Source organism: Protopterus annectens, chromosome 2.part0 (assembly GCF_019279795.1).
Source record: "Protopterus annectens isolate FY-2018-M chromosome 2.part0, PAN1.0, whole genome shotgun sequence".
Classification (NCBI taxonomy): Eukaryota; Metazoa; Chordata; order Ceratodontiformes; family Protopteridae; genus Protopterus; species Protopterus annectens.
Window position 1 is genome coordinate 1,377,059,311 of NC_056728.1, and position 20,153 is coordinate 1,377,079,463.

At 42.7% G+C, this 20,153-nt stretch overlaps 1 protein-coding gene across 1 annotated transcript in view; it reads left to right on the forward strand.

The window, feature by feature from the left end:
• LARP7 (La ribonucleoprotein 7, transcriptional regulator) overlaps positions 1–20,153 on the forward strand; it is a 1,030,416-nt gene that overhangs the window by 481,833 nt on the left and 528,430 nt on the right. The window contains exon 8 of the mRNA XM_044061552.1: positions 4,921–5,038. Coding sequence (XP_043917487.1) covers positions 4,921–5,038 — 118 coding nt within the window. The remainder of the gene's footprint in view (positions 1–4,920; positions 5,039–20,153) is intronic.

Consider the following 20,153-nt stretch of genomic DNA (forward strand, 5'->3'; position numbering starts at 1 on the left):
TTGAAATTTCTGTATTGAATTGTCTTTTCATTTTTGTAACATTGTGGTAAGCCAATTGCAAATATCATGGAGCTTGTCTGTAAATATTTAATTAGCTGTATGAACTATGTCCTTTTGTAACATGTGAAATGTAACTTGCAATTATTGTGGAGCTTTTCTCCCAGGGCCTCCACTGAAAATGGGCTATTCTTGGCCCAGTGGACTTCCCCGGTCAGCAAACATAAATAAATAAAATCTCCACTCCGTTCCCTTGACAGGGTTGCCTCTTGCCCCCCTCTGGTTTTGCCAAAGCAAGAGGTCTCAGGCAAGAGGTGTTGCAAGAGGAAGCACCTCGACTTTACTGAGGAGTTTTTTACCGAGGATACTGACCTCAAAAAAAAGAGAAGGATCCCCTAAGTCACTGCGGGATGACTCCTTTGTCTCTTGGAGCTTCTTTGCCAACACGGAGACATCTAAGCCCCTCTCCAGAGAAGTCAGTATTTTTGGAGGCTTTTGGTGTTGGGCCCATCCACACCTTGGGTAGTTCCCCCTCCAGATGCACTCATAAACCTAGTGTCTCAAAAGGTGTGGGGGGAACCTGACACAGTGGAGCCCATTCCTAAGAAGCCTAACAAAATTTTTGCTCCTCACAAGAATCAGCCATATTGGAATAAGGGCCCGGCTATGGATTCGATCATGGGTGGCGGCTGCCACCAGAAAGGAAATCATTGAGGAGAGTTCCTCAGTCCATCCCCTGAGAATCTCTGGCCCCGTACTGTCTATGTAAGCTGTCCCAGCAGCTTTCGTTCTGAGGGCACTCAACTACTTGACAAACCTTCAGCATGATCTTGTGACTGAAGTCTTGAGGAACATTAAGATGTAGCAGTCTCCACGATTCAGAAGACACCAGAGACTTGTCTGTCTACTCTTCAATCTATTTCCAACATTTCCATGAGGCTCGTTTCAAACACAGCCAATGGAGTGCTCCGGACAGCTGGCACTGGAATTGCCATGCGACGCCACACTAGGATGTGGCTGTGTAACTTTCTGGACTGCTTCAAAGTGTCCTTTGTTAATGCCCCATTTGAAGGCTCTTCCTTTTTTTCCCCCTAAGATTAAAGACACTCTTACTAGGAGCGAACAAAAAGGGAAGCCACTGTCCACTGTAGGAGTGCATTTTGCTACCCATCAGCGAACCTTATCAAGGGGGAATCAGAAGGACAGCAGACATCTCTTTTTTTTTTTTTTAGAAAATTGCAGCAACTTTCCCAAAAGGTTTCCTCTGAGGGTTCCACCCTTGGCCGGAGGGACCATAATAAGTGCTACCCATGGGGCAGGGGAGGTCTGCAAAATAAGGGCTTCTACCGAACCTTCTCCGATAGGCCCTTTGAGTGATCCTGAAGGGTTGCCTGACTGGTTCAGCTTAAAGGCAGTCAGGGTTTTCCTGTCTCTTCACCCAAAAACATGGGAGGCCATAACCTCAGACGGGTGCATGTTAAGAGTTGTATCCAGAGATTATACATTCCCTTTTTAGAAATTCCAGAGCTACATCACAAATGTCACCTAGATGACCCCATCAAAGACTGCAAGCAATGCTAGAGATTCACAAGCTGCTGGGAAATCAAGTCATCCAAGAGGTCCAACCAAACCAATAAGGATCCAGTGTTTACCCAAGGTTCTTTTTGGTATCAAAGAACAAAGACATCAGGCCGATTTTTTTGATTTTAGCAAAATGAATCCCTTTGTGAAGCAGACAAAATTCCTGATGGTCATAATGCAGTCCATTCTACCTCTGCTGAAGGACAATTGGATGTGTTTGATAGACCTCAAGGATGCCTAACAACATATCAAGATAGAAAGGAGCTCCAGGAGGTTTCCACTCTTGCAGCTGGGGGCCAATCATTTCCAATTCAGAGCCCTGCCATTTGGTCTCACCCCCCCCCCCCAGTTGTTTACCAGGTGCCTGGCAGTAGTTGCATCCTGGCTGTGGCAGCAGGGATTTCAGCTCTTTTCATACCTGGATGATTGGCTCCTCACGGTCTCCATGAGAACATCTCTAAGCATGGACCGGGATACCTTATTTCAGTTGTGGGGCTAGTTGTGAATAACTGCCAGTTATCTAAAGTCAAGCCTACAACCAGTTTAGACCATAGAATTCATATTTTGCCACTTGGATATTGTCAATCAAATTTCCAGGGTCCAAAGTGATTGGCCCCTCGATCCCAGGCAGTATCTGTGCTTGCCCTTGCAAAGGCTCCAGCTCATGTGATTTTGAAACTCTTCAGCCACATGGCAGCTTCAGTAAGGTCGGTCCCTTTAGCTAGGTACCACTTAAGGGCTCTGTGGTGGACTCGGGCAGTGTACCAGTCCAACTTGACCCATCCAGTGGTCTTTCCTGCAAGGCCAACAAAGATGTCATGATCAAATTTGTTAGAAGTTACAGGCTTCCTTAGCGATCAATGGGAGACCATTTGTTCTTCCCCATCCTGTGTTCACAGTCACCATGGAAGCAACAGTTCTTGAGTGGGGATGGAAGGTTTCGAAGGGGAAGACTGTTCAAGGGTCCTGGTCTTCTGCAGAGGCTTCTGTTCACATCAGTGTCCAGATGATGAGGGCTGTCCTCACTGCTTTCCAGATGTTTTAGGATATCCTCCTTTGCGTTGTGATTTCAGTACAGATGGATAATATGTCTCTTGTCTGGTATTTCAACAAGCAGGGAGAAACACATTCTTATGCTGTTTTTCAAGAAGCCATGAGGATTTGGCAGTGGACTTTCTCATCTCATTGGTTTCTGATTGCAGCAGCCATCCCGGGGAGATTCAACTTTCTGGCCAACAGTTTGAGCAGGAATATTCTTCCTCACTTGTGCTCTCTGAATCCAAGAGTTGTTACTCTGATCTTTTAGCACTGGAGCACACCATGTTTTGACCTGTTTACTTCCCATTTCAGCAACAGATGCTACAGCTATTATGCCGTTGTCCCTTCATGGGGCACTCACCCAGAGACGCGCATCTGTATGCTTGGCCCCCAGATCTCCTGTACTGTTATCCCCCAGTTCCTCTGATTGTCAAGTTATTCAGAAGACAGCCCATTACATAGCAGCAGTGATCCTCTTAGCTCCCTTCTGACATTGTTAGGTATGGTTCCCCTTTCTGTGGCCTCTTCTGCAGTACCCACCTTGGGTTCTGGATCCCAGTCTGAATCTCATTTCTCATCCAGTGAGTCTGGATCTGCCCAATCTGCAGTCCCTCAAGTTAACCACATGATTTCTCCAGTTCCCTTGATGGCCAAGAATCTCAAGCTGTCTGATACTTTTGTGCATATTTTGTCCTTGTCCCAAAAGCTGTCCACTGTGAAGTTGTAATTCCAGTAACTGGAGACGTTTTACAGTGAGGGTGGAATCTAAAGGATTTGATCCTTTTTCTGCTGCCTTAGAGTCAGTTCTAGATTTTCTTACCGAATTGTTTAAATCGGACTTTAGTTTTTCTATGATCAAGGTACAACTGGCAGCCATTTCTAATTTTCATGTCAGTAGTGATAATGTTCCCTTGGCTGCTTTGAACGTTTACAGGGCATTTCTCAAAGGTGCTTTTTGCATCCTCCCATTCAGGATCAAGTATTTTCCTGGGATTTGCCTTTTTTGCGTGCAAGTCCTTACAGGCCCTCCTTTTGAACTTTTCTGCTACTTTGGACCTAAAGTTATTATCTTTGAAAACTTTGTTTCTGGTGGTCATTATCTTGACCAGGAGAGTTTCCGAGCTACAAGCTCTATATTCTTCTCCTTATCTGGTGTTTCACAAAAATAGGGTTCCACCCTGCAGCAATCCTTACTTTCTGCCCAAAGTACCCTCAGAGTAATTTGAATAGATCTATTCACCTTCCTGTGGTTTTCCCTAATTTCTCAAACCAGGCTGAATACTTGCTGCATTGCTTGAATGTGCATAGACAATTGAGATTTTACCCAGACAGGACAAAAACCTTTAGAAAATCCAGCCAGCTGTTTGTTTCCTTTTTTGAAATCCAGTTAGGCAGACCTGTGCCAATAGTGGCATTGTCCAAGTGGCTGTCAGACTGTATTTCCGTAGCTTATACCTTGAGAGGCAATACTTTGCATGGTAACCAAGGCTGCTTGTATGGCTTTTCCAGAACTTCCTTGGATGAGGTTTGTGCAGCAGCTTCTTGGGTGGGCTATCACACCTTTGTTTCTCATTACAAGCTGGACATTCAGTCTAGATCTAGCTTCCTTTGGTTCCACCATTTTGCAGAATATCCTTCCATAAATCCTCCCAGGGATTTTTACGTGGCTGGTGACTCTAGCCCATCAGATACAAAAGTTATGTACTTTACCATAACAGTAGAGCCTTGTTGTCAGTCCCTGGCTCAGCCTTCCCCCCTCCTTTTCGGCGAGTCTTACTGTCAAAGATGACTTGAGTGGGGAAGGTTGGGTTGCCCTTTTTTTGGAGTCCTTTGTCCTCATTGATGTGAGAAATGTGCTTTAGAGCTAGATTAAGATGGGGCAGACGTCAGTCTGTGTTGTCTGTTGGGGAGCAGAGGTTTGTGGGTAGGGGAGGTGGATCCTAAAGAGTTGAAGTACAGAGGATTTGTCAGGCGTTGGATCTGAGTTTGATTAGACAAACCCATAGGTTGAATCAAGCAGAGGCAGATGGCATGGATCTATCATTATAAATAATTGTAGTTTAATTAATGCATTTTCTCGTTCTTATTTGAAGCATAGCATAAAACTGAGCATTGTTTCTTTTGTAGACACTTCCTATAACATAAATACTTCATCCAGAGGCAACACTTATGCTTCTAGGAATGCTCTACTAAAAAAAAGAACTGTTATTGCCTTGAGTTTTAGTTTGCATTTTGTTTCTATTGATTAAGCTTTTTCTTTTTTTTTTTTTTTTTTGTTTTTGTTTTTGTTTGACATTTCTGCAGAAGAAGAGGATCTTAGTAAAAAGGAATCTCTCTTGAAAACCAAAAGGAAGAGAAAGAAGAAGCATAAGGAGAGATGCAGGATAGAAGAGGAGGTGATTCCTTTAAGAGTCCTTTCCAAGTACGTTATTTTGATGAAATGCTGTCAACTGCATTTTTAAAGTGTTCTTCTCCTTGTTTATTGCACATCCTAAGGCTGCTCTGCCCAGCCCTGGCTGCTTCTGTTGTTTCAGCCAGGAACCCTTGACATAAGCCCTTGCTAGGTCTACTCCCAGCTTCTTAATGAATCAGGACTAGGATGACTCACTGTTAGGCTTGGGGCGCAATGAATCCAAAGGGGAGATGTGTTCCCGTAGCCGCAGTGGCTTGTTATTGACCCTGGCTGTGGAAGTAATTAGTGCAGTGACATCAGAACATTGTCACTGCCCCTCTGATTAGTTTGACATGTCCTGTGAGTCTTTTGGTCTCTACCAGATGCTTTCCAGGATTTGTTTTCTTCCAGTTTCTCTCTACGGACAGGCAAGCTGGTCATCGGCTGTTTTATCTTTATACTCCCCCTCCCAAGCTCGGGTCACCAGAGGTACAAGTGGACACCTTTACATCTTTTTTCTTTGCCATGGGGCGTGCATAAAAGACTATTCACTGTTTACAAAGAAACACACACTTTGTTCTCAAATGCAGTTCTGTAATGATATAAACAAATATAGTACTTTAGTGTTAGCAAAATGTGTTTTGGCCCTACAGCAGTGCTATTAGGACATCCTGACTGAAGCCAAGAGCATCACAGAAGCAGTACTGGCAGACAGTTGGAAGAGTGACGGGGGTGGAGTTATTGTTTTACCCTGCATGCTGCTCATTCACACACTTACTAGAGATTTTGACAACTGTCCAAAGTGTAGATGCAGCTTTTCCATCATTCCCATCTTTTGCTGTTTTCCAAGGCTCATCAGTGTGTATCATTGGAAAAGTACTTGTCTGACATAACTTCACATTTAATTATAGCCTTTTGGCACTGTAATAAAGCCTTTTAAAGCATTAGTGTCTTAAAGATAGATATAGTAAGTGGTAAGAAGTACTTTAACTTGCTTAGAACTTATGGCTTAGTGGTTACTATTTTCAGCTTTTAGACTGTAAAAGTATCATTACAGTCAATTACTGATAAGCTAAAAAGTAAAATCATTTTTGGAAGTATTGCTTTATAATACTTATTTGAACATGTCATCTGAAGTTTATTATATGCTTCCTTTTTAAAGCTATGTGAATTTTGTTTGCAATTTTAACTTTAAATAGTCTTCATCAATCTTAAAGTATTTTAAATAGAAGTATTGCCAGCTGTGAGAGGAACACTGTATAAGAGTCTTCTGTCACAGCAGATTTGTTTTCTGAGTGCTTCTCAGGTAAAGCACACCTTTTATGCTACTTTAAGATGTATATAGTGGGTCCTTAAAAGTGAGGTGTAAGTTTGCTTTTAATGTGCACCTGTATAAACCTGTATATACCCACATTCCTTGGATCCATGTTGTTTTGACCCACAGTAGGCATCCATTTGCAATGGGATGCTAACCTTTCCATGCTCTGTTTGGCTCCCCTCCTCACACAGTTAGCCAGCTTGTTCCCCTACAGGTCAAGAATCGTGCCTATTCATTTGTTGGGCAGGAAGGGACAGCTCCTTAGCCCATGCATTCCCTGACCAAGAAGGGGGGTGTAAGGTGTTTGGCAGTGGGGCCAGTCTGTGGACCAGCTGTGATGAATTAACACCCCCCACCATTGCTCTGACTTCTACAGATGTTATGGGACACATGTATGCATGCAAGCATGCTTTCATATATGCTGCTTTCAATAGGCCCAGGGGGTGGTAGTGGGAGGAAAATAATGATGATATAAGCATAGTCTGTCACTGTTAGTAAGAAAGTCATATGACTCCTCTGTTTCTTTTTCAGAGGAGAAATGCAGGTTGCATCCCTGAAGAAGAAGGTGTATAGGTCTTCTTGTGTTTGTACATACCCCTGTCAAATTAATTTTAGATCAGCATCCTCAAACTTTATATGATCATAAGAAGTTACTAGGTTAATAGCTCTAGGGCCCTTACACGCCTACCCAAGAGATTATCCACAAAAAAGAAACTTCAGTCAGCACCTGTCGCTGCTGTCAATGGGTGACATAGCTGGAACCCCTGGGACAGATTTGTGGATTCCCATCCATTCATCAAGGTTGCACTGGAGGAGGGTTAGCGAGGTACTCTGTTTGACATGTATGGGAGGTCTATTCCAGAGATGGGGCAGCCTCTGGGAGACAAACATGTCTCTCCAGCAAGTTTTGTTGATGTCTCATATTAGATTTAGGCCTGTCATGCGGGGTAATGCGTGAGAAGTTAGACATATGGATATGGAGCATCTGTAGTAGGGCAGGGTCAGGTCACTTCTGAGCAATTTGTATGATACTGAGTAGAGTGATAGCGATTTCAGCCTGTCCACATAGGACAAGTGTTGGAGGACATGGATTCTGTTTGTGCGATATTTCTGTGGCCTTTCCAGTTGGTGCAGGTGTTTGGAGAGGTACATATCAAACGGGGCATTATACTCAATTATAGGATGAACCAATTAAAGGGCTTTTCTGAGTACTGCCACCACATGATGGTCGAATGTGAGAATGTTGTCGACCTGAGTACCCCCAGGTCTCTCACCACAGGTTGAGTGCTTAGGGGGTTGTTGTGGATGTGGTAATCAGCAGGGTCTGTGTTTTTGCTGAATAATATGATAATATCTTTTTGTGTGTTTAACTTAAAGCCATGACTTTGGCACCAGTTATTTGTAGCTGTGAGACCCTTTTGCAGTATGTTAACATCATTTGGGGAGTCAGTGACAGCACCCAACTTACAGTCATCCGCATACTTGTTCAGCCACGGGCCCTTCGTCTTTGCCTGGACCTCTAAGAAGTAGATGCCAAATAGTAAGTGTCCCAGGACAGATCCCTGGGGAACACCACTAGTAACAGGTCTGCTGTCAAGAGGTGGTGGCACCTATTTTGACCTTGTGGGTCCTATCTGTCAGGCAGTTGGCCACCCATCTGACAAGATGGGGATTACCACCAAGTTGTGTTAGCTTTTTGATAATGCCTGAGTGGGGGATTGCGTCAAAGGCTTGGCCAGGTCAAGGTAAGCTGTATGTACTGACTTTCCCTCATCCAGGGCCTTGGTGACCGTCTCAAAGATATCAGCTAGGTTCAGTAGGCAAGATCTGCCCCTGACAAATCTGAACTGGGTGGGGTCAAGTGCTTGGAGAGTGCCTATGTCCTTGTTTATGAGATCCATAATAATATGCTCCATGGCTTTACATATCAGACTTGTCAAGCTAATGGGGCAATAGTTTCCTGGGTCAGTAGTGGCACCATCTGTGTGCAAGGGGATGACAATGACAGTTCTCCACTCTGCTGGAATGAAGCCTGTAATTAGGCTGTGGTTCAACAGGGTGCTTAATGTTGAAGCTAGTTCTTGCTGGAGATGGTGCAGAATACAGCCTGAGATACTATCAGGTCCCATGGAAGTTGTGTTCTTTGCCTTGGATAGGGCCTTTAATACTTGATTTACGGAGATGTGAGGTGTGGCACAAGTATCTGGGATGTCGACTGGGCCTTTGGAGGGTGAAAGGTTCAGCACAAACTTCACCACCCTATCAGCTAGCAGGTTGGCCAAGTCAACAGGATCAGTGTAGGTGGTACCATTAAGTACTAATTTGGAACAAACTTGGACTTTGCCATGGAGGTTCCTAACATAACTGAAGAAGGACATGTGGTTTCCCTTTGTTTCAGAGGCTAGTTTTGACTCATAAGTGGCTTTGAAGGTTTTCACTAGTGATCTAATTTACTTGTTGAGGTGGAGGAGGGAGTTTTTCCATTTGGAATTTGTTCCTTTTTACACTTGAACAACAGTTTCTTCCTTTTGTTTTAAAGCCTGTTGATAGAGGATGTCCGCCTGACAGGTTTGTGCTTCCTTTGAAATACCTCATGTTCAGGATATTGGGGACAGGAGGGGATTATGGGTAATGGGAAGAGCCTGAGCTATGGGTCCCAAGTCTGAAAAAACTGCCAAAGTCTAATCCAAGATCAGATTGGAGACCCATCAGTTGAGAAAGGATGGAAACAGACAACACAGATCTATCACTATGGTAAGTACATAACTTTCATTTTTGTTAGATGTAAAAGGTTTGGTCTGCCCTTTTTGAATGTACCTCACAAGACATCTGCAGCAGGTGGAAAGGCCACAGAAGTACCTCACAAAGAGGATTACTGGCCTCAAACAAATGCCCTACACTGACCCCCTCAAAAAGCTCCAGCTTTACTCCGTAGCATATCGCCTACTCCGAGGTGATCTCTGCCTAACATATAAAGCTATGTCAAACCCAGAGCTGTTGGACATGCTACATCTAAAGAAATCCCAATCCCTCTGAGCTACACGCTCTAGGGACCTAAACCTTGTCACCACAATAAACAGGACATGCTGGTGGGATAGATTCCTGTCCCAGAGACTTCCCATACTCTGGAACAGGCTACCCATCTATGTCAAGCAAAGTTCTTCATTAGCACTCTTCAAGAAAATTCTTGGTGAGTGGATGGGAAATAGGAAGTATACCCCGGGGATCAGTTCTGTGTCTCTGCTGGACAGTGGCACAGGAAAATAACTTTCTTGGGTGGCGTAAGCTATGTAATCTTGCTGGCTAGGCTTACGTAGGCCCTTGGGCTGATAGCCTAGTACCTACCTATGAACTATGTAAAAAAAAAATGGTGCATGGTGGGGAAAGGGATGCATAATAAATTATAGCAATAATCATGCTACCAAAGCGGTTCCTCTGTTTTCAAATTACCTAATTATGAGGTGGTGTGCCTGAGCCAGTGCTCATTCGCATGCTCATCAAAGAGTCTAATAGTGGCTAGTAAGTACACTGCCTGAATGCCAGCAAAGAAGAAACTTAGAAAGCCTGAAAGAAAATCAACTAGAAAAGGTGAAGAGAAAACACTGACTGGGATGAATCCTGCAGCTGTTCACCAAAAAGCAGTTAAAGCTCCAACTTTGGTACAAGAGATGGCTTCTAGTAATTTAGAGGAACAAATCAAATATGCTCAGAGCAGCTTAAAATAAATGAAACATTAGAGTGTATTAACTCAAATGACTAAAGGCTGAAAAAAACTGGAAGAAACTTTAAATAGCTCTTCAGATTAACTGATAAAACTGCAAAAATTAGAGATCAAAATGAAGAAAAGAATGCCCAAGCATGGCATTGCCCAAAGAGAGCGGCTTGAAAAATGGCAGTTAGAAGACAGAACACGCTGAGGAAATCTGGCATTTTTTGCTCTACCAGAGACACTGGAAGGAAGATACTGTATTCATTTTATGAAGGCACAAAAAAAGAAGTGAATTGGTATTCTGCAGCAGGATTTATTAATTGAAAGAGTACATTGTGATTGTTCAGATATTTTGTCTAGGGCCACTGCTACAGTTTTGAGGAGATATGTCTGGGTGTGTAACCAAAATTTTGCTGATGAAGTAAAGTCTGAAAATTTAAATTCTGCTTCAGATAAGATGAATTTGTTTGGTCGATCTGCTACTCTGGTACTCAGAGTTTGATGTAAGAGGAAAATAAATTCAGGGAGGGTCTAAGATTTTTTCAAGTTCCCCATTATAAATCTCCCAGATCTTCCACTCCCTTTAAAAAGTCAAAACAAGTAGTCACTATTCCACCACCAGGTAGACAAGGAACAGAAAAGAGATGCAGGAGGGAAACAGCAAGAAACAAGGACCCTTTCAAAAAAAAAGGGGGGGGCAGTCTAATGCTTCAGAATGACAGCATTCTGTCATTCTGCCCCTGTCTCCTAAATTTGTCCCAGAAACTGTCTCTGTACATTCCCTTTTGGTAACAGATTGTTGCAGACTCTTGGGTGATAAAAGTGGTTCATGATGGTTGCAGTTGAGAGTGGATATAAATACCTTTTTTTCAGAGGAATGTTTCCCCAGTCTTTGAATGAGTTTTTTTTTCTTCAGGTTCTATAGCACCTGCTGTCCCTAGTAGTCATAGAACCAGTTAGATCTAAGGGTAAAATGCTTTTTACTGTAGAATATTTCTGATTCCACAGAAAGTGCTTTCTTGGAGATGAGTTCTAGATCTTTCTTTTTTCAGTCTGTATCTGAAAATACCAAAGTTCAAAATGCGTTCTCTCAAGATTCTGTTACCTCTCATCCCTCCTTTGAGATTCTTGTAACATTAGATCTAAAGGAGTTTATCCTCACATCCCCATAGACATAGGCTTTAAGAAATTGCTCAGATTCTTTATCAGAGTCACAACAGCTCCAACAGTGTTTACGAAGTGTCTAGCTCCAGTGATGGCTCATTGCAGATTCATGGCATTCACATATTTCCTTATTAACGCAATTTATTTATCTTTGCAGAATCTTTTCCCAGATGTTTAGAGTCCATAACATGGGATGTTTATGTACCGATCACTGCTGGAGTTGACTTGGCTATAACAGCCGTCCAGCTTCCAAAGCTTCAGGGCACCTTCCATACACCCAAACAGTCGATCAGCTTAAGCTCAGCTGACTTAAAGGAAAAAAAAAACAGGTTTCAGCACCAAGCCCTTCAGAGCTTTCCTGCCGTCAAAGAGTACACTCTTCTGAGGCTTTCAAGGATCAACAGTCATTATGCTGTTCCTTTGCTGGGCATATATGTTCCCTTTGGGGAGAAAAAAAACTTTCATTTAAAAAATGTTCATTTTATAACACATTCCCGTTTAGGAAAGATATTTTAAAACCAGGAGTTTGTGTTTTAATGGAGTGTGTCACAAGACATTCTCTGTACTTTTAAATGAGAATGCACTTTTTTCCTGTCAGTTTAAAAGTTTTTATAATAATTGAAAGCCATTTTTTCTGTGAATAAATTGGTTATTTTACTTTTGGGGGTGGCAAGGTGTTAGTGTTTTTTTTTTTTTTTTTAACTGTGTTTTTATGTGAAAAAGTGACTTTTAAAGACTGTTAAGTCTTACTGGCTCTTGCTACTTGTTTCCTGCAGGAAAAAAGACAAATTTTTTTCTTCGCCATAGAGCAGTTTGCCAGTCCTACAGTTGCACCTTCTTCAAACCACAGAAAAAAAGAAAGTTAAGTAAACAGACTTTGCCGCCACAGCGGGCTAGCAGTTTACCTCAGCCACAGGTGGGTAACGCTACTGTGGTCATTAATTGTACCTCAGCTCACTCATGTTTAACTCTGGATTCCCGGGTGTAGCGACTATGCACTGGGGGTTAGTCGCATCCTCTGTGACTGTTGGGGTCCCTTCACTGGGTAAGGGAAAAAGCCACTGTTGTCAGCTCTGGGAGAGTGAACAGGGAAAGCTTCCCTGTTTTGTCAGAATGTTATGCCAGTCCGTGGGTGAAGCTGTTACTGCCATTAATAACACTGTTTCCCTGATGTTTCCTGTCAAAAACAGAAGTATATGTATATCTGTATTAATATATATATATATATATATATATATATATATATATATATATATATATATATACTCAAATTTCCTTAGAAAAACCTTCACCAATTCCGCTATAGATTTAGTTACTCCTACTACTGCTAAAAAATTAATTCCAATCCTTTGTCTGCAACAAAAGTAAAAAAAATGATTAAATTGGCACAGGAAAATAATATGCTGATAAATACATAAGAAACTAAGTATATGAGATTTGGGAGACCTAAACTGAAAGCTTGAACATTTAATGCAGTATACAGTGATTGAAACTGTAGATTTATTTAAGGACGGATCTGCAAATCTTCAGCATGTTGACACGCAAATGGGGGAGCCCGGACATAGATCTTTTTTGGGGGAGCCCGGACATAGATCTTTTTGCCTCACCCCAAAACTATCAGTTGGACAAATTCTGCACAAGAATTCATCACAAAAAAGCGTGGAAAGTGGATGCTCTATCCTTCAGCTATGCCTTTCCCCCTCTGCCTCTGCTCTCCAAGGTCTTACTAAAAGTCAGACAGGAAAAACCAAAAATGATTCTGATTGCTCGAGACTGGCCTCGCCAACACTGGTACCCGCTCCTGCGCAATATGTCTCACCTTCCTCCGTGGTACCTGCCTCGGACACCTCACCTACTGTCTCAGCAGAGCTATCAAATTCTGCACACTCAGCTCCAAACTCTGAATCTTGCAGCATGGTTAATCAACTAATTTCATCAGTTACATCTCTCAGCAAACCTGTGATGGATGTCATTTTGGAGGCTAGAAGGCCTAGTACTAGAAAATCTTATGCTGACAAATGGAAAAGATTCTGTGCCTGGAACCATGCACAAGGAATAAGCACAGCAATGCCTAATATTCCTCATATTCTGCAATACTTAACTGAGATGCTTCACAAGGGCCTATCTTTTTCTTTCATAAAAATCCATGCCTCTGCCATTTCAGCTCATTACAACACAGAGCCTCCTCTCTTTCTCATCCTCTGCTAAAGCAGTACCTCAGAGGGGCCAAAAATTTAAGACCTCCCAGGAGAGCACCAACTCCTGCATGGGACCACAATTTTGTTTTAGAAAAACTCACTCTGCCTCCTTTTGAGCCAGCTGCTACTGCAGACCTAACATTTCTCTCTTGGAAAACAGCTTTTCTTTTAGCAGTCACTTCAGCTAGAAGGATTTCAGAACTACAGGCTCTTATGGCAGTGGAGCCTTTTATTATTTTTTACCAGGACAGGGTGGCTCTCAGGACCAATCCATCCTTTATGCCTAAAGTGGTATCTAATGTGGCCCTTAATCAGACCATTCATCTGCCAACTTTCTTCCCAAATCCACAGGACAAGGGTGAGTGGATTCTGCATTCATTGGATGTACACAGACAACTAAGATTCTACTTAAACAGGACAAAATCTCTAAGAAAATCTGAACAATTACTGGTGGCATTTGCTGCAGGGGCAGAGGGAAAGGTTATTTCAAAGCAGAATATTTCCAAATGGATAAGCCATTGTATTAGTTTCTGCTATATGCACCATGGTAAACCTGTCCCCAAGGGGATCAGATCTCATTCCACCAAGGCCGCATCTACTTTTGCAGTCTTTCTCAGAGGGGTTCCTACCAGAGACATTCTAGAAGCTGCTACCTGGAGCTCAGTTCACACATTCACCAAACATTACCATTTTTCTTTCTTCTCTAAATCCAGAGCAGGCTTTGCCACTGCTGTCCTGCAGGGCCTTATAGCTGCTCCTAATGCTGCATAACTCCATCCTCCCAACTATACCTTTGGGATTCTACCCAAATGTAATGACTGCAACAGTGAAACACGAAGAACATAAGTACAGTTGTGTACACTTACCATAAATGTAGATGTTTGAGTGTATTCACTGTTGCAGTCCTGGTTACCCTCCCTCCAGCCCCCTGTTTTTTCTACACACACATATATTTATATATTTTTCTCCCCATTTGGGGGGCACCTGACATCTGGGGCAAGAAGGGCTGATGTAATGGCATCGGCTGCATGTTTTGTACCCCTGACGGCCTGATGTCATGGGGGAGGGGACAGCGGCCGATGCAGGACCCAAGACTTCGTTGGTCGGGCCGACTGGGGGCAACCTGCCAGCAGATTGCCCGAGTGTGGTGACTGCAACAGTGAATACACTCGAACATCTACATTTATGGTAAGTGTACACAACTGTACTATACAGTGTAGTATTTACAAATGTGCGTTTACATTATACAGTACAGTATTTACAAATGTGCGTTTACATTATACAGCATAGTATTTATGAATGTGCATTTACATGATAGTGCTGTATTTATGAATGTGCATTTACATGATACAGTATAGTATTTACGAATGTGTGTTTACAAGATACAATATAGTATTTACAACATTTACATTGCAGAGTATGTTATTATCTTGCTGATATTCCAAACACTCAGTAGGTGATGTTATTACAATTACTTGTTACACAGTAGAGGAATGTGCCTTTAGGGGCTGACTGTATTTTGCTAACCTATACAGTGTAGCATTTATGAATGTGCGTTTATATGATTCTTTATAGTATTTACAAATGTACTTTTACATCGTACAATATAGTATTTACAAATGTGCATTTATATGATATAGTATAATATTTATAAATGTGCATTTACATGCTACAGTACAATATTTATGAATGTATGTTTACATTATACAGTACAGTATTTACAAATGTGCGCTTACATGCTACAGTACAGTATTTATGAATGTATGTTTACATTATACAGTACAGTATTTACATATGTGCGCTTACATGCTACAGTACAGTATTTATGAATGTATGTTTACATTATACAGTACAGTATTTACAAATGTGTGTTTACATGATACAGTATAGTATTTATGAATGTCCTTTTACATTATACAGTATAGTATTTATGAATGTGTGTTTACATGATACAGTATAGTATTTATGAATGTCCTTTTACATTATACAGTATAGTATTTATGAATGTGTGTTTACATGATACAGTATAGTATTTATGAATGTCCTTTTACATGATACAGTGTAGTAACAGGGAGGGTGGCCTAATGGTTAAGGTGTTTGCTTTACAAACACAAGGTACATGGTTTGAATCTCACAGGGGATAACTGGCTAGGCTTAAAATGGCTTGTAAGGGCATTTAGCCTAGTACTAACCTATGAACCTATGACCTGGGTGTATGGGCAGATCCAGCTTTGAGTTTTTCTAATCATATCAACCAGTTGGTTAATGATAGTTCTAGAACTGTGTTGTATAAAAAGATTTATAAAGTCTAGGAAATCAGAAATTATTTTTTTATTGCATTTGTTTACCGGGATAAGTCCACTGGGCCTAAAAGAGCCCATTTTCAGTGGAAGCCCAGGGAGAAAAGCTCCAACGAGATACAGAAAAAATATAAACATTAATTAGTACAGAAGCAGAAACAGTGTTACAGATAGTAAATATAGTAACATATACAGAATATATACATAAAAGCAGGAATCTAGTTCGTTTGATTACAGCAATATATACAGAAAATATACATTAAAGCAGAATTCAATGAATTCAATCAGAGTGGTATAAACAGAGATCAGTATTATTGTACCAGTATCAACAAGTGAAGATAAAAATAAATATGGAGAAAATATCATCAGTCACTAGTAGCAAAAGACATAGGAGTTTAGTAATTGTATAAGGGGAGTGAAGAGGTTAGGTTATAGAGCATGAGCATAGCCAGGAAGAGTTGAGATGATTTTTTAGCATTTGTTTGAAGGTGGTGGTGCTGCCTGTGTTTCTTATAGAAGGCGGAAGTGAGTTCCATAATTTGGCAACAGTGAAGGTATAGAGGAGTTGAACAGCAGGTAAGGTGGGCTTTTAGAAGTAGATGATTTTTAGATCTTAGATGCCTGCTGGAATGGTATTTGGCAAGTAGAGTTGAGAGAGCAGGACCATCTGTGGGTCTGTAGATTATTTTGTGCACAGTAGTTAGTTGGGTGAATGAGAGATGGTGGGGGAGTTCCAGCCACCCTAATTGTTTCAGTGACTTACAGTGGTGGGATGAGAATGTGGCCTTGGTGGCAAATTTTGCTATTCTGTTGTAACACATAGCAAGATGTCCTTCAAGGATGCATCTGCAGTCCTTACAAATGGGTTGTTCTGTCGTCAGGCAGCCCTTCGGTCGGCCGGATTCCAAAGTCTGGGTCCGGCTTCGGCTGGTGTCGCACTTCACCCGACGTCATCGCTGCAGTTCTTCGGGTATAAAGGCATCAGCCGACGCCATTTTCCCCAGTCTTTCTTGCCGCGTGGCGCCCGAAGCAGAAGCTGTTCGCAAGTGGCGGTCGGTCAGATCCAGAGATTACTACTACCGAATACTACTTCGAAGACTTCTAAAAAGCTAAGTACCCCGTTGGGGACTCTTTCTTGCCTCAGCCAATGTCAGAGAAAGTGAATAACTGTTTATCTTGTGGGAAACAAATACCTCATAAAGATTTCCACTCCTACTGTATACATTGTTTAGGCCCAGACCACGACGTAGCAGCTTGTCTAGCCTGTGCTTCTTTTAACCGACGGACGCTTGGACGTCGGTCGGAGTTTGCTGAGCAGATTTTCGGCTCTGATTTTGCCTATATTTTGCCGTCGGATCCTCCGACAACGCAAATTTCCAAAAAACGTAAAAAGGACCGACACTCACGGTCCGCGGTTTCGGCCGAAACCGCGATTAAGCAAACCGCGAGTGTCTCGGTTTCGGCCGAAACTGAGCAAGCGGTCCTTTCTTCAGCCAAAACCATGCCTTCTACCGAGGCCTCCTCTAACCTGGTAGAATCGGCTTCTGAAATCCAACCTTCTGTTGCGGTTTCTCAGGAATTATCAGACACTATTCCCCTGGATATTTCAACCCCTGCACGTGGAGCTGCTAGGCCTCCAGCAGCCATGTCTATTAAGGCCTTTGCCAGGGCTAAAGCAGCTAAAGCTTCAAAAACGGTGCCTGCCAAACCCCCCTCACACAGGCCCAGCACCAGCTCTCATATGCTTTCTTTGGCTGAGGATTTAATTTCTTTAATTCGTAGATCCCAGCCTCATCCAGACAGGTCCTCTCTCCCACCTCCAGAAAAGAGGCCTAGAGCAGAGCCCCCTGAACCAGTATCCACTGATGATTCCTCTGATGACTCAGAACATACAGACCCTCCTGAGGCTTCTTATTCTCCTTACGAAGACTCTGATGCTGAAGAGTCCATTCCTTCAGCCTCTCCACCTGAGGAATTTTCCTTTGGGGAAACCTGGCATGCTATGAGGGAACAATTTCAGTGGCAGGGCCAAGATTTCTCAGACTCCAGAAAAAGGCTTAGAACCTTTCTACATTTGCCACAACATAGGCCTTTAGCTATACCTCCGGTTCTTTCTGTTGTAGATGATGCATTTAATGATGCTTGCACTGCTCCTGATTCATTGCCTCCGGCTCCTGCGAAGCCCGATAGGTTCTACAGGGTCCCGGACACTCATCACCATTTATACAAGGCTCCTTTTGCAGATCCAGAGACTATCTCCCAGGGCCCTAAAGCTGTAGCAGCTACTTCTACTAAAAACCCCCTCCCCTCTGAAAGGGATTCCAGGTCCTTAGAGAGATGGGGTAAAAAAGTGTACACTTCTACTACCTTGTCAGCTAGGGCTTTGAACTGCCAATTTCATATGATTCAATATCAAGAGTTTATGCTTAACCAGTTAACTAAAAAGCTGCCCTCTGAAGAATCTTTGGATAAAAAATATGTTCAGGAAATGGTACATAACATACAGCAGGTTAGTAACCATTCTTTAAAATGTGGCTATGATGCACTGGAGGCTTCCTTTAGATCAGCCATGACTGGCACAGTTATCAGGAGACATGCATGGTTGAAAGAACAGGCATTACCAGACCATGTCAAATCAAAGCTTTTGGATGCACCCATGGACAAGGTCAATTTATTTGGTTCCCCTGCTCAGCAGGTACTGAAAAAGATGGAAGAGAAGGCGAAATCTGTACAAACAGTGAAAGATTTCTTACAGGTTCAACCTCCAAGGTTTAGCAGGAACTGGCCCTCCAAGAATTGGTCCTTTCCGGACTCCTCTAAGACAGAGAGGCAGGAATAGGCGTTCTAGAGGCAGAAACCAATCCAGGGGTGCCTACAGGGGACACCAGTGGCAAGGTAACAACCAGCGAGGCACGGACGCAGCCACCACCACTACAACAACTCAATCACAGTGACTTGACAGTAGCACCGCCTACCAGGGATCAACTAGAAGCACCCTTAGGCGGAAAGTTAACCTTATTTTCAAAGAACTGGCATTGCATCACAAGGGAAAAATGGATTTTGCAAACTATAGACCAAGGTTACAGGTTCCATTTCCATACTCTACCAGGGAAGAGAGGAATGCCAAACCTACCACCTCCTCAAAGGGCAGAAGCTCTAAAGCAAATATCTCAGCTATTAAGAATGAGAGCTGTGGAAAAGGTACCATCTGTGGAGCAAGGAAAGGGATTTTACTCCAGACTCTTCCTGGTACCAAGAAAAGAAAACAAATGGAGACCCATTCTAGACCTGTCCGCTTTAAACACATTCCTCATTGTTCCAAAATTCAAAATGCTGACCCTACAGCAGCTTCTTCCCATGCTGGGCAAGGAGTCTTGGCTGGTAACTCTAGATCTCAAGGAGGCATACCTGCATGTCCCCATACAACCAATTTGCAGAAGATACCTCAGATTTCTTGCAGGATCAGAGCATTATCAATTTTCAGCATTGCCCTTTGGCTTATCTACTGCGCCCAGAGTGTTCACGAAATGCCTGGCATCAGTAATTGCTCATTGCAGACTTCAGGGGATCCAAATTTATCCCTACCTGGACGACTGCCTCATACAAGCGGACAACAAAAGCAAGCTAACAGAAGACTTACAAAGAGTCATTTACCTGCTGCAAGCCTTGGGATATACAGTCAATATAAAAAAGTCAAGGCTGATTCCATCCCAAAGAATAACCTTTCTGGGTGCAGAGCTGGACACATCAAAACAAATGGCATTCCTAACTGCAGAAAAGAAAGAGCAGCTACCTCTCTACTTCTTGGCATTAACAAAGCAGAACCATCTAACTGCAAGAAAAGTACTGCAAGCTCTAGGCTTCATGGCATCCTGCATAATTCTGGTCCCTCATGCCAGACTGCATATGAGAAAGCTACAGTGGTACCTAAAGAATTTGTGGTCCCAACACAAGCACAGCCTAGAAACCAAAATTCCAATAATCCCATGCCTGAAGCAAGAGTTCCTATGGTGGGCTCAGGCCTGTCAATCAAACACAGGATTGCCCTTCTGCAACAGTCAACCAAGCCAAACCATCACGACAGATGCCTCAGACCTCGGTTGGGGGGCACACATGCTGGGCAAGTGCATGCAAGGCTTATGAACTCAAGACCAGCTGCGCCTACACATAAATCTAAAGAAAATGCTGGCAGTAAAATTGGCAATCCAGTCATTCAGACCATTTCTCCAAGAAGGTCAGTTGATGATAAGGACGGACAACACCACAGTTATGTGGTACATCAACAAACAGGGAGGCACACATTCATATCCTCTATGCCGCCTGGCACTGGACCTATGGGATGTGGCCCTGAGCTACAAGATTCAGTTACAAGCAATTTTTGTACTGGGAAAAGAAAACATTCTAGCAGACATATTAAGCAGAACTACCACAGATGCCCACGAATGGATGTTACACC